The 15,871-nt window shown below is 44.1% G+C and overlaps 1 protein-coding gene across 1 annotated transcript in view; it reads left to right on the forward strand.

The window, feature by feature from the left end:
• BORCS5 (BLOC-1 related complex subunit 5) overlaps positions 1-13,809 on the forward strand; it is an 88,427-nt gene extending 74,618 nt beyond the window's left edge. Inside the window, exon 4 of the mRNA XM_005527004.3 lies at positions 9,707-13,809. Within this exon, the coding sequence (XP_005527061.1) occupies positions 9,707-9,937 (231 nt within the window). The 3' untranslated portion in view covers positions 9,938-13,809. The remainder of the gene's footprint in view (positions 1-9,706) is intronic.
• The last annotated feature ends 2,062 nt before the right edge of the window (positions 13,810-15,871 follow it).

The raw sequence follows: 15,871 nt of genomic DNA on the forward strand, positions 1-15,871 counted from the left end.
GCTTGTACTTCCAGTAGAAACTCAGAGTATGCTGATTGTCTTGCACAAAGCTGGGGGATCTCATCTGACACACTGTGTGCAGCTCTCATAATGCTCAAGAAAGGAGAGTTCATAACACAAGAAGAGGGCTGTAAGGATGTGTGGGGAGTGGAGAATCTTGGGGAGGAAACTGGAAAAGCTTTGCTTGTTTGGCTTAGTCAAATAAAGACAGAAAATTATATGATTTCTCTTTCTAAATCAGTTTGGCATTAATGTAGATTTTAAATGGCCTTCTCCCTCCCTGAAGGATTGTGTTGATAAAGGAAAAGTCAATTTACAAGCTTTCATTCTTAACTATTGCCTCCTGTTTCAGTGTTGAATTGAAATTTTCAAGGTGTCAACTCTGCCTTTAAGTGACAGAGAATTGGGATGGGGTGTGGAGGTGCCGGGAATATTGGCTAAAAGCTTTTTAGCAGTTTAATCTTTGTTTCAGACAAGGTTAGTCAGCCTTACTTGCAAATATTTGGAGTTGCACTGTTGTCTTTAAGATGGTAGTTAGTAGACTTGATGGAGCAGGGTGAACCTTGTTAGCAGCTCCATAATTAGCACTGTAGTAATAATCAGATGTGATCTGCAGAGATGACTTCATGTTGAAAGCATTACAAAGCCTTAGTGCAAGTAATCTGCCTGCATTGCTTTTTATGAAGGGTAGGGTTTCCTAAATGTTTCCTAAATGTTTCTGTGCCACTGGGGCATGAATGCCTCTCCATGAACATTTATTAGCCATTATTGCAGCACTACTCTGAGGTATGAAACATATGATTTACTATTAATTAATTCATGTGGGCATTGCTCCTGACTGGATGTGGTATCAGCCTCTAGAAGCCTGGATAAAATGCTGAACTGTAGTATAGTAAAATTCCCTGTAATCACGTGTATGAACTGTGCCAAAACTGTAGTGAACTGGACAAAAAATAAGACTTTAATTTTTATTTTTTTTTTTTTAACTGGAGCAGCAAATGATGCATTTGAAGAGTGGCTGTTGGGACTTGCTGCAAATTGTCTAAAGACAAAATCCCCGATTCAGATGAGTTCCAGCCAAAAAAGTGGCTCAGGTAGCAGTTGTAAAAGAAATCAACATAACAGCAATATATGGTAAAGAATTTATAAGAGTTTTTAAGGTCAAAAAGGCTTCTTGGGTCATAGCTTTTCCTTTTGCTTAACTGAGTCTAGTATTTAATTCTTCCTTATGTCTGACCTAAGGCTACACAGATACTGAACTTCTTACTTTTCAATTATAAGTTTTTCTACCAGATGGTACTATAAATTTTCAAATGCCTTCTTGCATTTGATCAATTTATTCTAGAGATTCTTTAGTAGACATAAAAAAGAAGAAAGAAACACTCAGCTTTATGTGAATCTTGAGGCTGCTACAGCTGAATACAATAGAAATGAATGCTCATAGTGGATCAGGGCTGGCACTACTGCCACACTGAACTTTTGTGTGAATCACTGATCTCTCATGGTCTGTACTCTTGTTACTTTATTTTGAACAATAGTCTATAGCCTCAGAAGAGCTTGGTCTGTAAACAATCTACAGTGCTCAAGATTTCTTTGAGGCTTTCCTGAAGCCAAACATTTACTGTCCGGATGTTGTGACCTCCAGAAAATTGCTGGGATGTCTGAGCTTTAGCACTGTGGAAGTATCATGGAGTCAGCCTTGAAAGTCTCTCTTCTGGGAATGAAGGAGTAGATCCTCCCCTGAACATCAGTGGGGTGTATTTGGCTCATTTAGTGTGCTTTTCAAACAAGGAAGGTAGAGTTACAGATAGATGTTTCAGGTGTTTTTCAGATTATCACTGACTTTGTTAGAACTGACATGCCATTGAGTTTGTTTGGTGAAAGGAAATTGATTTGGACTTTAATATGAGAAATGTGGCTGGCAGGAAAAGAGCAAAACTTTCATCAGGGCTCTCAGGTGTCCAGAAATGCCCAAATCCTGACTGCTGGGCTCATGTCCATGCTAATCTAACACTTCAGCCTTCTTGCATGTACCCAAGGCATGTGCAGAGCACATGGAGGGAGGTCTGATGCACCCAGATGTGTTGGACTGGCAGTGTGTGCCAGGGTGTGTGAACCCAGCTTTGTCTGCAGTTCCCCAGAGAAAAAGAGAGTCTTAGATAGTCCTTTTCACACTTCACACCCAGTAGGAAATAGTTAAAACTCGGTTCCTTTGCATTCTGTGAGACCACATTTAATAGCATTTTCTACTTAAATATAAGTTTCTTCTAGTGTGTCTAACCCTGACTAAACACAGCAATATCATTCCTTTCTGAAAGACTTCTGTAGGACATGTGGAAAAGAAGACCTACAGCTATCAGGTCCCATCTGTGAAGCTGAGAATAAATAGCAGATGGCTTGCAAATGTAATGATGCTGGCTATTTTCACTCTGAAATGAGAATGGTGGTGTTTTCAGAGAAACATCCCATTAATGATAGTGGTCATTTCTTTTCAAATCAAAGATTACTTGTGATGGGAAAATCAATTTGCTTAAAGCTAGTCATTCTGACATGTTGAAAGTACAAAACTGAAATTTATTATAAAATAACCCCCTGAGGGTAAATAACATTTCTAATTGCTGTTGTCCTGTAACATTCAAGCTCTGGCTGGGTATTGCAGTGTTGTGGGCAAGTAATGTGTCTGCAGTGTAAAATCAGGAAAAGAGGAGATTGAAGGTTGTGTTTTCTAGCAGAATTATTAAATAGACTGAAATAAGAGTTGTGCAAGTTACCATTTAGGCAATAGATCTGTAACAGATACATATTTTTTCTTTTCCAGGAATGGCTAATTGAAGACAGATCAGGAATGTGTTATTAATTACTGTGGAATGGTATTCCAGAAAAGAGGTTTTATGAGACTATTGCACGCACAGGTGTAATAGTCTTGTTTGGGTGGGGTATTTGTATTTATTTTTCTTAAACTTGATTATTTAGAGTAGGTATGGAAGCATTTCTAATGCTCAGGATGTAACTTAACATTTTTAGCCATGATAAATTTTAGAGGTGACTTCTTAGATGGATGTAGATTGTTCTACAAAAGCAGCAAATGAAAGCTCTAAAAAGGCATTCTTATTAATCAAAGACAATGAGCTAGAAACTACTATGACCTTTTCTTGGTGACAGTTTAGAAAGCTTACTGGTTAAATTGGATCTTTCTGGGTTTTTTTCCTTTCTGCTTTTTAAGGAATTTTGTGCATTTAGGTCTGATACAGCCACAGCAAACACTGAGTTTGAACCCTGGATCACATGCAGGAGGAGGGAGAGACGGTGCTTTTCACCATGTCATCCTGCTGGTTTGTGACTGTCAGGCCAGCTCATGGGCCAGAAGACGAAACCACTGAAGGAAAGAGAGGGTGGGAAGACTCAGTTTGTTTTGAGGACTTAGGTGCAGAACTAAGCTTGTGATTAGTCAGCTCCTTTGAAGGAGGACGGTGTGACTGCTGCTTTGCAGTGCCCTGAGTTTCACTTGCTTTTGTGAAAATCGTTAGCTGTTTTGAAAGACAAAGATGATGGGTATCTGTGGTGTTGAAGGAAATATAAGACAGACCAGTAGAATGGGACTGTGACAGGAGATGTGTCCAAACTAGAGAGCTGGCTGTCAGATTTTGCTGCCCATCTTCTACCACCTCTGTGAAGTGAGGCCCTGTCTTTTTTAAACATTTGGAAGCCTGTGGGTGCATTAGGTCTGTGCAAGAGGTAGGTATTATTTCAGTCATAGCTTTGGGACTCTTTTTTTAGCACCAGTCAGTGATAGGAGCCATAACTTAATCTTGGGGGCCTATCAGTTGGCAGAGGGATGCTAGAGGCTTTCAGGCAGGGAGGGCTCCAGTTGGAGCTGCGAGGGAGGTATGGGCTGAGGAGGCCACACTGTGTGGGAGTGACAAACACGTCCTGTCCAATAATACAATAGTCAGGCAAAGACTGACATAAAAGTGGAAAAGTCTATTTCAACAATAAACTTCCTTATTCTTTGGAATTCTGAATGCTTTTGTATGACCCAAGGCCTCCCAGAATAATTAAATTTTGTTCCTACAGGTGCAGCTATTTATGTTGATACATGTTATCATATATCTACTGTAGAACTAAGGGACTAAGCATGGGTTTAATGTAGGTCTTTAGGAGTAAGGGCCTTGATGTATCTATTAATATTGCTATATTTCAGTTCCAGAGCCAGTTAAAATAGTTACTCTTCATTCTCTAACTTGACTGTGACCTGTGCAATGCTTAGATAGAATAGCCCTTAGCAATTGTTTACAGCAATGACAGATCACAGAGGGAGCAAGAGGAATATTTTGGCAATGAATTTGATCTCAGATGTGATAAGGAAAACCTAAATACAAACTACAGTTGTTTGCCTGGCAGTGGGGCAGAGGAAGAGTACAGCTCCATGAGAGCTGTAATCATGGCTGAAGCTGAAGAGAAGGGGGTGAGATCTATGGCTGAGTATCTCTCTCTGTACCCTGGCACAGAAGCTGCCCAGTCAGTTTATCACTTACCGGTGTGTGCTGAGTGGGAGAAACAGAGGATGTTCCCAGCATCAGGAAGTCAGCACAATCTATAGTGCTGACTTTGCGTGACATTATCAAAGAGAGGGGGGAAGAGAGAAAAAAAAGCCATTCATTGAGCACATTTGTTTTCAGGCAGTACAGAAAGCTGTCTTCAGTTTTAAGTGTGTTGATGGAAAAGTATTTTCACACCAGCACATCGTGACTAATACTCCATGCAGTCATGTTCCCGCCTGCCACTTTCTGATGTGGTTTGTGTGCAGCTGCGGAAAGATGTTCATTTAACCCCAGTCAAGCACCTGACAATGTGAAGGAAAGGCTGTGCTCGGAGTGCTGTTCTAGCAAAAGAACTTTCTGAAATAAGGGTTACACCTTAAGAGCTGTGTATTTTGGAGGGGCAGCCATAGGGGATGGGAGCAGAGAGGAAATTGTTGGGACAGAAGGACACAGGACAAATGCATGTCTGGCTGAGCTCTTGAAGGCTGTTACTAAATGTGGGGGGAAACAAAAACATCTTGCCTTACTGGCATTTTAGGAGGGACTGGAGAAGCTAGGAATGTCCAAACATCTTCTTATGAAATGCATTTGTTTTGTTATGAATGTCAGCAGTGCCTCTCTAGAACTTTGATTCCAAGTTTAATGAACTTCTGATTGCATTCACATGTTCTGCAACCAGGGAAAATGTGTCTAGCTGTAGTTTTTAGTCTCTCAGTCATTGAGCTAACAAGATGCGACCTTTGTTTCTGAGAGCTTAGGACACTCACGTGCCCATGACAGGGGTATTATAAAACAATGCCAAGTAAGAAGTATATCTATATATATGTGTGTATATATGAGCACTGGTTGGTTTTCAGTGTGGTCCCTTGAAAAGAGTTGGGCATTGGCCAGTGCTGACCTCAGTCTTTTTGTGGGCTAAATTAATGTCTTTATTCTGCTTGGCAGTGTGGGCCAAGAAGAATTTTTAAATGAATGCAAGAATTTATGATGTGCAAGATGTCTGACAGTATTCTCAGTTGTTTTTGTGTTTCATCAGTGTGGTGTTACAAATGGGCCTGTGTAATGCAGAGGGGACTCAGGGCTGACAATGTGAATGGTGTAGTAGGAGGGGCTGTGCTGGGGCCCTTTTAAATGAGGAAATATCCATCTTGCAGTGTCATTGGAAGTAATTATTAATCTTTTTTCATTTGACAAAAGAAAAGCCCAGTAGGTATCATTTCATGTTTAAATGTGAAGCTGATGCATAAATTAGTGTCCCGCTGATGATAATCCACAGAGGAGGCATGAGCTTTGAAACAGAAACACACAAATTCTGAATGTCACTGGCTGTACAAAAAAAGTATGTCATGCTGGAGGGTAAGTTTTAGGCTTGTCCATTTATATGATCCTATGCTTCTAAAAGAAAAACTGAAGAAACTCCTGTACCCTTTTTGATGTAGGAAGGGGAGAAAGATCCTGTCTTTTACTCTGGGCATGTCCAGTCTCAGGTTTGCTGCTTTGACAGGAGGAATGATTTTTGGAAAGAAATAACATATGCATTAGGAGCTCATACCCCTTCATTAAGAATACATCTTTTTTTCTCAACTCCAGATGGGGCAGAACCTCTTGCTTTGATGAAAATTAGGACTCTGACATCACACGCTGGCTCCTGCCCTTTGCTTTGTTCTGTTGCTTCTTAACATACTTCAAGTCCAGTCTTTTAATTCTCCAGAAACTTTTCTGTACCACTAAGCTGGGGATGTTTGTAGCTTACTGAGTGGTGATGTTTGAAGGACAGATTAGTGATGGTGAGGTTGTCAGGGACTGGTGACTACGCTGCTTCACATCTGTCATATCTGATGGGTTCAGGGCAATAGGGAGTTGTCTTCAGCTCTGGTGGCCTGGCATAGAAAGCTTGAAGCAACCAGAGCAGAAACAATGACTCAAATAAACACTCTCAGATGGTTGTAGGACAGTGAAGAACTGCTGGCTCTGGGGTGTCTTGATGGGCTTCCCAGAGAGCTTCACAGTCTGGGATGGGCAAGAAGGCTGAGACTTGAATGTTTTCCAGATGAGAATGTGGCAGGGCTGCGGGATGTGGGAGTCGATGGAAACTCTTCAGAGAAGGCAAATTCACTCATTGACCCTTGAGGGTGTCTTGGACTGCCTTGGCTGTAGGCGAGGGACCAGATTCCACCTCAGGTCCTCTTTTCCAAATGCTTTTGTTGATACTGTATGATGTATAAAATTAAATACATAGGAATAAGATGGATTCTTATGTGTGTTCCCTGATCATTATGGATTCTTGCAGGCCAGTATTAGTCTCTGCTGTAGGTAAATTGGGCTGACTCTCAGAATCTAAAGGCCCCATCTGAGTGCCAGAGGAATGGGACTGCATGCCAGGAGAGGTAAAAGCACAAGGTCTGGCTCTGGAGGAGCTCACTTGGAAGGGGAGGAGGCAGGAAGGATGTAAGTGTGTACTTAGGCTTGCTTCAAGGAAAGTTGAGAGAGACATCGGCATTTATCTACTGGAATTAACATGTAGTTGCCTTTTTTTTTTTTTTTGATAGTTAAAAAGACCAGGTTCAGACTGAGTAAAAATTGACCTTTCCTCAGTTGCTCCACTTCAGTTCTCCCTGTTGTGTCTTGGGCTGTGCAGCTGCTGTGGCCTCCCTTAGCAGACAAGCTTGGATGGTAGGTGTAAGGAAATCATAGGAAATGCTCACTTCCACCCTTTCTCTTTCTTGTGAGGCAGCTTTTTTTATGGCTGCTATGAATAATGTCCAAAGGTAGCAAAGTCCTTGGAGGCCACTCTGCATTTCTTCTTCCTATTGCAGGTCAGCATCAGCTTCTCCACTTGTTCCCCACCAGTAAGTGGATGTTACTCATTCTTAAACAAGGAGCCTAGAAGTCAGCAGATGGAAATTATTGGAATGGAGAGAAAGAGAGGCCTTGGCTCCTTTTGCTTGAAAGCTTGGTGGGTAGCTTTGCTTCTTGTACAGTGCTGTGAGGCCATGTGAAGAACCTGCCAGTGGAGGAGAACTTCAAAACCAGAGGTTTCTGCCTGGGTCCCCATGCTGCTCTGTTTAATGAACCGTGCTGGCTTTTGGCAGGTTTCCCACTGGCTGCCCTTCCAGGCCACTGTCTCTCATTAGGTAGGATGTTTTTAGGCAGTGGATTGAACTTACTGGTTGGTGGTGGTCTGCTTTTTACACACTTCTCTCTACAGAGCTAGCCCCAAGCTACTAAATTATTAAGCTGGAGTTTTAATAGAAACCCCTCTGTAGGCTTAAATTGTTTCCACTCTATTTAGAGTTTCCTGCTCTGCTGGTTTTTATTTTGTCCCATGCATGAAGGCATGGAGAAGGGAATTCAGAGGAAAGTAAATAGGAAGAATTCAGCCTGAGAGCAGTAGAAAGTGCAGGCAAAATAAAATGTCTACTGGTACCATATGCAATTCTGATGGAAGTGATGGGGGGAAAAAATGCCCCCTAATCCCCATGACAGTTCAGCAGAAACTTGTGTGTTTGTTTTCAATGCTGTTTGCAACTTAGGTTTGTCAATGAAATATTACCTGACTATTTTTGACTTGACCTCTTCCCCAGGATTTGAAAGGGTTTGTCAGCACATACAGCTACAGCAGTTTATGCCCAGTGTCCAACCCTGCTGCCACCCGTGGGATGGCAGAGTTCTCTCTGCTCGGCCCTCCCTCCTCAGTGGGGCCTTCCATTGTTGCACCATTTCCATCCAGTCCTCCCTTGCTGCAGGCTCTCCCCTGCAGACCCATAGCACTGGACATGGGGTCAGGATTGCACCTGCCTGTTCCATGCTGTATAAGTCAGGTCAGGTCAGCACCTTGTGTTTTCTTAGCACTGCACAAATAAATTCTCCCTGGTTCTCACTCACTCTTCTCCCTGCTGACAGGTATGGTCACTGTCCTCCACCAGACAGGTTGACTGTCACGCCATTCAGGAGAGGGATATTGTTTGAACCTGTGCTTCTTGGCAGACCAGGAGTTTTCAGCATCAATTCCCTGAGGCTGCTTCATCATGAGCAGTGACCTCCTTCCTCTGGGAGCAATTAGAAAGGGAAAGCTTTAGGAAAACAATGTAAGAGGTGGCAGTGGGCTAAAACTGCTCAGTGTGTGTCCACTGCTGCCCTTCACTCCCAGACACTGTGGGCTTGTGCTGAGTCTCAAGCCAGGGGAATGCTTTCCACAAAAACATCCCAGTTGGAAGAGCCAGTGCACTGGAGTCACTGGGGTTGTTAAGTACAGTTACAGTGAGCCAAAGCAGCCAAGCTTCGAGTGAGCCCTTGAGGTCTTGGAACATGTGGTAGATATCTTAGGATATGTAAAACAGCTTACACCGTCTTGACTGGGCTTGTTTGTCAGGTACTGGCAGCTAGTGGCTGAATCCTGCCTGGAGATTGCAGGTCTGTCTGAACAGAAAAATGGGCTGTGAATTATAAAGGCTGCCTTCATCACTCAATGGCAGGAACAGCACTGCAGTTCCTGTCATTGTCATCATGCTTGAGCCATGTTTGGATACTGACTGTGTTTAATTGCATAGCTAATTTACTTAATATCTCTCCTGGGGTCACTTATAACACTCTTATTTTTGGATTTCAGGGAAACTGGGGACGCTAGCAACCCATTGTGGTTCTCTCAAGGCTGGAGATTTCCTGATGATGATGGTAGTAAGAGCTTTTCATGTTAAAAGGCTTAGTTGCAGAGTAACCTGGCTAAACTGAGCAAAATCAGCACTGGCAACTGTGGTAGAGCTTAACACTTGCAAATGAATGTTCTCCAGTGAAAATATTGTTCATATGTAGGCAGAGGCTGTGAGTTCCCTGGGTTTGGATAACTTGGAGGATGTGTGTGTGGGTTTATTGGGAAATCCCTGGCAGTACCTGTTGGCTTTCCTGCGAATGAAGAATTTTCTGATCAGGTATTTAGGTATTTGGGTGGAGAATTGAGGTCATCATATGTTCTCCCTGGTATACAACTATGAGTCATCCCATTCCATGACAAACTGGTTATGTACCTTCCGAGGAGCTCCTTTGTAGCTGCCTGTTACTTCTGTTAGTGGAGCATCCAAGGTGGTTGCTTTTGGGAAGGACGGTGTGCTGAAAAGACTGCGGCAACAGTTGGCCTAATGAGCCTTGCTCTGCTTGTTTTTACACAGATGGACCTCTCTGTGGAAACTCTTTACAGCCTCATGCAGGAGCGCCAGAAGAAGTACGCCAAGTATGCGGAGCAGATCCAGAAGGTCAACGAGATGTCTGCCATCCTGCGCCGGATCCAGATGGGCATCGACCAGACGGTGCCGCTGATGGAGCGGCTGAACAGCCTCCTGCCAGAGGGGGAGCGGCTGGAGCCCTTCTCCATGAAACCTGACCGGGAGCTGAGGTCGTAGCGCTCTGGCAGTTCCCCCTCCTCACCTTCCACGCTCCATGTTTGGCACGGATACGTTTCCAGCAGGCTGCATTGGCAGGTGTTTGGAGTGGGCAGCACTGCTGCTGGACTCTATGCCAGGGCAACAGAGGGAGAGCAGCATTAGCTGCCAGAACTGCACAGTCAGGAATCCAGGAGCTCCCCAAAGGAGATGATTTACCATTCTCTCATCTCCCTCCTCTTGCCCTCCTGTCTCCTTTGCCACTACACCGCCTGTGCAGACACATTTGTTTCACTGCTGTGACTAGTTGTGGTTTACAGAGGAGGAATTTCCTTTCATCTGATTTATTTTTTTTTACTAAAAAAATTCAATGGGATATGGGGTATGACAAACCCTCTAACATGTTTTTTGTGCCACTGGGGTTTAGACAATTAAGATGGCTGGAAGGTATTTCTGAGATCCCCTGGCCTTGGAAATATGTGTGTTTTATAGGTGAAAGTGTGGGAGCCAGGAACTGGCTTATTAAAATCTGGCCATTATCATAATTAACATGGTTTGCATGGCAGGGTTTTTGGCATGTCCTTGAGGCTCCTGTTTCTGTGGGCTCACTAATTTATGAGGCTGTAAAGGAGTAACTGTTCTAGATATGTATGTCTGTTGGTGTAAAGCAAACCTTAGTGTTCCTCTCCCCCTTGCCCTGGCAATGTCCCATGCCCCAGCTGATGGCACTCTGACAGGCACCGATACCAACCTACTCACTTTGCATCCCAAAGTTGGACACAAGGTGTCTTTTTTTATTGGGACACTCAAGTTACCTTGGTGCTGTCCTTCTTTACCAGTGGGGTGCAGCTGCTTCTTCAAGTGTGTGAGGCTGGAGGAGAGAGACACAGGAAGTCCTTTGGCTCTTTCTGTTGGTTTAGCTACCCTTGTGCCAGGAGCTGGTGGTGGCACGCTGCTGAATGACTGAAACCATGGGGCCCTTCTTAGCCACCTGCTCCAAAGGCAGCGAGATGTTCATGCCTCCTCCCAGACGAACCAAGGCCAAAGAACCCATGAACCCCAAGGGTTGTTGTGTGTCAGAAATGCAGTTCCAGCACCGAGGACAGTCAGGGACAACCAGCTTCCAGTACAGCAACAAGGTGGGGTCACTTGCCAAAGGCAACTTGTTTCAATATGTCTTAGTACTTAAGAGCATTTATTAAGCAAAAGGTTGTCTCTAAACATTTGGAAGTAAGAGTGCAGTAGGTTTTTGATTGTAATAATTATTGCCTGGTGGCAAGAAGCAACAGTCTGTTCTCTTGTTGCATTCCCAAAGGCCAGCATGAATTTTTGTCATGCAGACTGCAGCCAACTTAGATGTGCATCAGAACCACGGTGGTGGTTGGATTCCAGGGCCTGCTGAACACTATCTAGAAGAAGAGTCCTGTAGAAATGAAGCCCCCTGGAATGTCCTGGGAAGTGGGATTGACTGCTTCAGGGAGAGAAGGGAACTCAGCATTAGGTTTTTTAGCAAAGGCAGCAGGTCTCCTTGCCTGCTGCTCTCACCCCAGAGGTTTTACACAGTTGCATGTACACAGGTATATGCTGTGTGTTGCCCAGCATAAAACATCAAAATTCCATCCTTGTTAAAGGTTCCTGCCATGTTTTACACTTGGATTGTTAAAAGCTTACATGAGACTTAACCCAGGAAAAGCTGTTTGTCATGGCCATGCCCTTGTTGGGTCCTCATTGTCCATCATGGAATAATGTATCTCTGCTTCCCACCATCAGACACACAAGAATATTGAGCTGCTTTAAATAGTGTCAGCAGCCATTTTTGTCCTCCTTGTCCAGATGCTGCTGTCTGGATGTTTTAAATATGCAACATTCAGTTGTCTGCCAGGTGGGATCTCATGAGTGTCCCACACCCTAGTGTGCTGGAAGCCTGTGCCACTGGGAAGATCCTGATACTGGATCTCAAGGCAGATGCTCTCTCCTGTAAGATACTTTTCTGAGGCTTGTAGACATTTGGCCTCAGGCCATTAAGTATCAGATCAAAGCACTGCTCCCTGCAGTGCTAATGAGGAGAAAGGAGTAGTACTCCCAACTGAAGGCTGCCAGGAGCAAGTGCTGCAAATCAGTTCCTTCCTCATTTGCCAGAAAACACCAAGCTCTTGGGCTGAGAATGGGAGAAAGTTTGTTCTTAGGAACACTGGTCTTTAAGCTTGTGGCTGTGCTGCTGGGCCTCACAGACAGAGCTTCTTGAACAGCAAGGGCAGGTTGTGGAAGGCATAATATCTGAACTAGAAAGAAATAAGAGCTGAAATGTGAAGGCCAACCGTTTTCAATGCTCACATATATCACAATGCTCACAATATCACCTTCATTCCACAGGTGATAGTCTCTTGCATGGGTACTGTAAGAAGCATGCACCCTCTAACTGCCCTTGAATGACAGTTTACAATTTTATTTAAAACATTGTCACTGCCTTCAGGAGCTGTAAATCTTTGGCCCTCTTGCTGAGGGTGAGACATGTCCTGCCACATCTTCTCGAGCTGCTGTTTGTTGCTTGACTGGTCCTTGTGACTTTGCTCCACATGCTACTTTCAGCTTCAGCTCAGATGCAAGTGATGCTCAGGGTAAGATTGATGCTTCCCTCCCATGCTGTTTAGCAGGAGCTTGGAGATGTGACTGGAATCACCTTTCTGCTTATGCATTTCCTCTTCCAAGCCAAATGTTCTTGGAGGAGGCCTCAGGTATCTTTTGCAAATGTACCAGCTGTTGCTTCTAGCACAAATTTAGTGCTTTGAACAGGGAATAGTTTAGCATGCTCTCCTGAAACCAGACACTGCTGCCCTTCTCTGTTTTCTGGGTGGTGTGTGGTCTGGGGTAGAGCCTAAGCTTCTTGATATGTGATCCTGTGAAAAGCTGGGGAGCAGGACGAGTCACTGGAGCTGTGGTTCCTCTCTGGCCTGAGCTGCTCTGGCACTTCCCTGGACTCTGCTGTTGCAACTCTCCCGTTGTGCTGCCACTGGTGCTGCTTGTGTCTCACACTGGTCACTGTGCTGCCCATGCAGAGCAGGTTTGCTTTGTTATTTCCGTTGTTTTTGTCACTGAATGCATTGACAGGGTGCTTAAGTGCCAGCCTACCTGCTGGGCAATTCCTGTGAAGATCTGCTGAAGGGGAGAGAAGAGTTTTTGTGGTTTTTTTTATTTTTTTAGTATATGTATTTTAAATTAAATATATTTAAATATACTTAAATATTTAAAGTGTGTTTTCCCCTCCTCCAAGCTTTTACACAGAGAGAATAGAAATACATGTTTTCACAGGCCCATTGGTTGCATGAGCCAGCTCCTCTCTCAGACTGTGAGCCAGTAGTTTCCCAAGGTACTGCTAGAATGGCCCTCCGTTCCCAAGCTGCCAGAGGGTATTTTGATTGCCAGCGTTGTGGGTGAACACTCCATGGTTTATGGGTGGTTACCCTGTTCAGCCTCCTACATGCTCCATGTTCCACAGCTCTAGCATTAAAACCTTTGGTGTGGCTCTTTTCCATGTGTGTTGTTTCTCCAATTGCCTTACTGCTCATTCTTCATTCCTACTTCCCAACCACAGTGTCTGGGCAGTGCAAGTGCACCTCAGCTTTATTTGCACCCACTCTGTGCCATGGAGGTGGCTGATTTCAGCTGCCCTGGGGCTGCCTCTGTCATGGGACTGAGAGGAAACATGTCCCCAGAATGAAAATAAATGCTGGTTGTTTTTTTCCCCCCAAGGCTGTCACAGTTCTGGTTGGCACTAATGTCCAGTTTGAATACAAGATGTGAGCAGCACTGCTTGGGACTTGGCACTGGGAAAGCGAAATGGTGATGGAACCCTCACCTGCACAGTTGATACTGAATAAAGAGAGGCAAATTTACAGGGTTTCTTTTAGTTTTGTTGCTGTTTTTTGTTTAATGGCCTGATCCCCCAGCCTCATTGTTGCCTGTAGTGTCACACTTTGGCTTTGTTACAGCAGTGGAGCATGGTGTGAGTCCCTGGAAACAGCAGCTGAAATCCACTCCTCAAAGTGAGCAATCCATTGCAGAAGGACAATGCTCCAAAAGTGTTTGGTAGCATTTTACATGCCAGGAAAGCAGCCCCTTCCCAGAGGGGTGGGTGTTGCAGAAGGCAAGAAATAGCTCACTTTCCTTTTCTATTTATGGTGACTCTTTCTAATATTCTTGGAAGTGCAGAATTAGCTGAAGGCTTTACTGCAGAAACACTTCAGTTTGCCTCAGAGCAACCACTTGTACCTGAGGGCCAAGAAGTTCTTTGCAGGCAGGATTCAAAGGGAGAGTGCTGTTGCCAGTCAAAGCTTATGTATTAGGAAGACTGTTCTACCTGAATTCTCAGTTGTGGGTTTGTGTGTATAATGCAGTTGTGGTATTGTGTATGTTACACCGTCTAAAAGTGCTAGAACTTTTATTGCAGATTAATAACAAATACAGACTAGCTGGGTGTATGGCTGGCTAATTAAGATGTCTGGCTAGGTAAGTTCAGTTGAATTGCAGTGATTTTGGCTTTAAAAAGTAACAGTCTTATTGGGACCCTAGTGCTGTCCCCCTTGTTCTGGGCTTTTCATGCCCTCACTTTCTGGGTAGAAGTCAGTCTGCAACTTGTGCTGTGAGTTGCAGCGTATTGAGCACCTAGCTGATGAATACAGTTAGCAAAGACAGTAGTTCACCTAATTACCACATTTCTACTGTCTTATCCTCCCCAGCCCCCTCAAAAGAAGGGCTACCTGATCCCTGCTGGCGGGAAGTTTGCTCTATTTTCAGTTCATTTCATTATAGGAATGTTCACTGTGATGGTGGTTACATCAGGAGCCCAGTGACCTCAGGGACCTCTTCCTAGAAATGCCAGTGAAATGGAAAGTGTTGATGACATACATGAGGCAGGTTTCAGTTGCCCCTTGGGTTTTGACTGGAGGTGGAGTTAGACTCTCTCTCCCAGAGCTATCTGGTGGCAGGGCCAGGGATGGAGGGAGCAGGAGGAGAGCAAGTCCTGCAAAGCAGTCAGGAGGAGTGGTGAAAGCTGAAGTGAATGCTTCAAAAAACCAGAACTTGAAGGAACAAACAGAGCTACTGCAATCAGAAGTAGACTTTGGAATGGGGTGAGCGGCTAAATCTCAGAAGACTGTCATGTCAACCAACCTGTTGTGTAGACAAAGCAGCTGATGATGCCATTGAATTTGCATGGTTGTTTTCCTCTCTAAGAGCTGCTACATCTTGTTTGTAGAAATAAGCACAGAAACTCACACAGGTTGATACTGGTGCTCTGACTGATGGTTCAGTTTCTTTTAGGGAGACTGAAGATTTTACATTTCCCTTTCTGGGACTGTGCTTTGAAATTCTCAAAAGAGAAGGCTTCTGTTACTGCACCTGAGTTTGAAGATGCTGTTACATAAACTCACAGCTTTCCTCTCTAAGGATACAACTGTGACAGCCCTCTAATTCTAATCCATGCTACATTTGTGTGGGCCATTCACTGAAGCAGCAATGGGAGGTGTGCTCCAATCTCAGTGAGCAGAACTTGTTCTGAATGCTTCAAGACTGACAGCATCAGTCAAAACAAGTACTTAAAAAAGTAATTAAATTATTCTTCAAATAAGTAGTATGGGAGGAAGGCAAGAAAGAAGCATGGGGGTTCGTTCTGGGTAACTTCAACAATTTGAAGTACTTGCTTCAGTAAGACCACCCTAGCTGCCTGAGGAACAGATTACTCACAGCTGGATTACACAGTGGAAGGTTTTAATGCAGACAAGTCCCACAGCTGCGCATCAGTGGAGCAGAAGGGGGATCATCAGGGACAAGTAAGAGGCCTAAATAATTACTATAAATGGTGCTGTAAAATCAACACTGCTTGTGAGAAGTGGTCTAAAGCTGCTCCAGCCCTGTCATGCATGAACATACCTGCAGGGAACGGGGTGTTCCATAAAG

The sequence above is a fragment of the Pseudopodoces humilis genome, chromosome 5, assembly GCF_049639895.1.
Source record: "Pseudopodoces humilis isolate 2021_Gansu_Grassland_sample_001 chromosome 5, ASM4963989v1, whole genome shotgun sequence".
Classification (NCBI taxonomy): Eukaryota; Metazoa; Chordata; class Aves; order Passeriformes; family Paridae; genus Pseudopodoces; species Pseudopodoces humilis.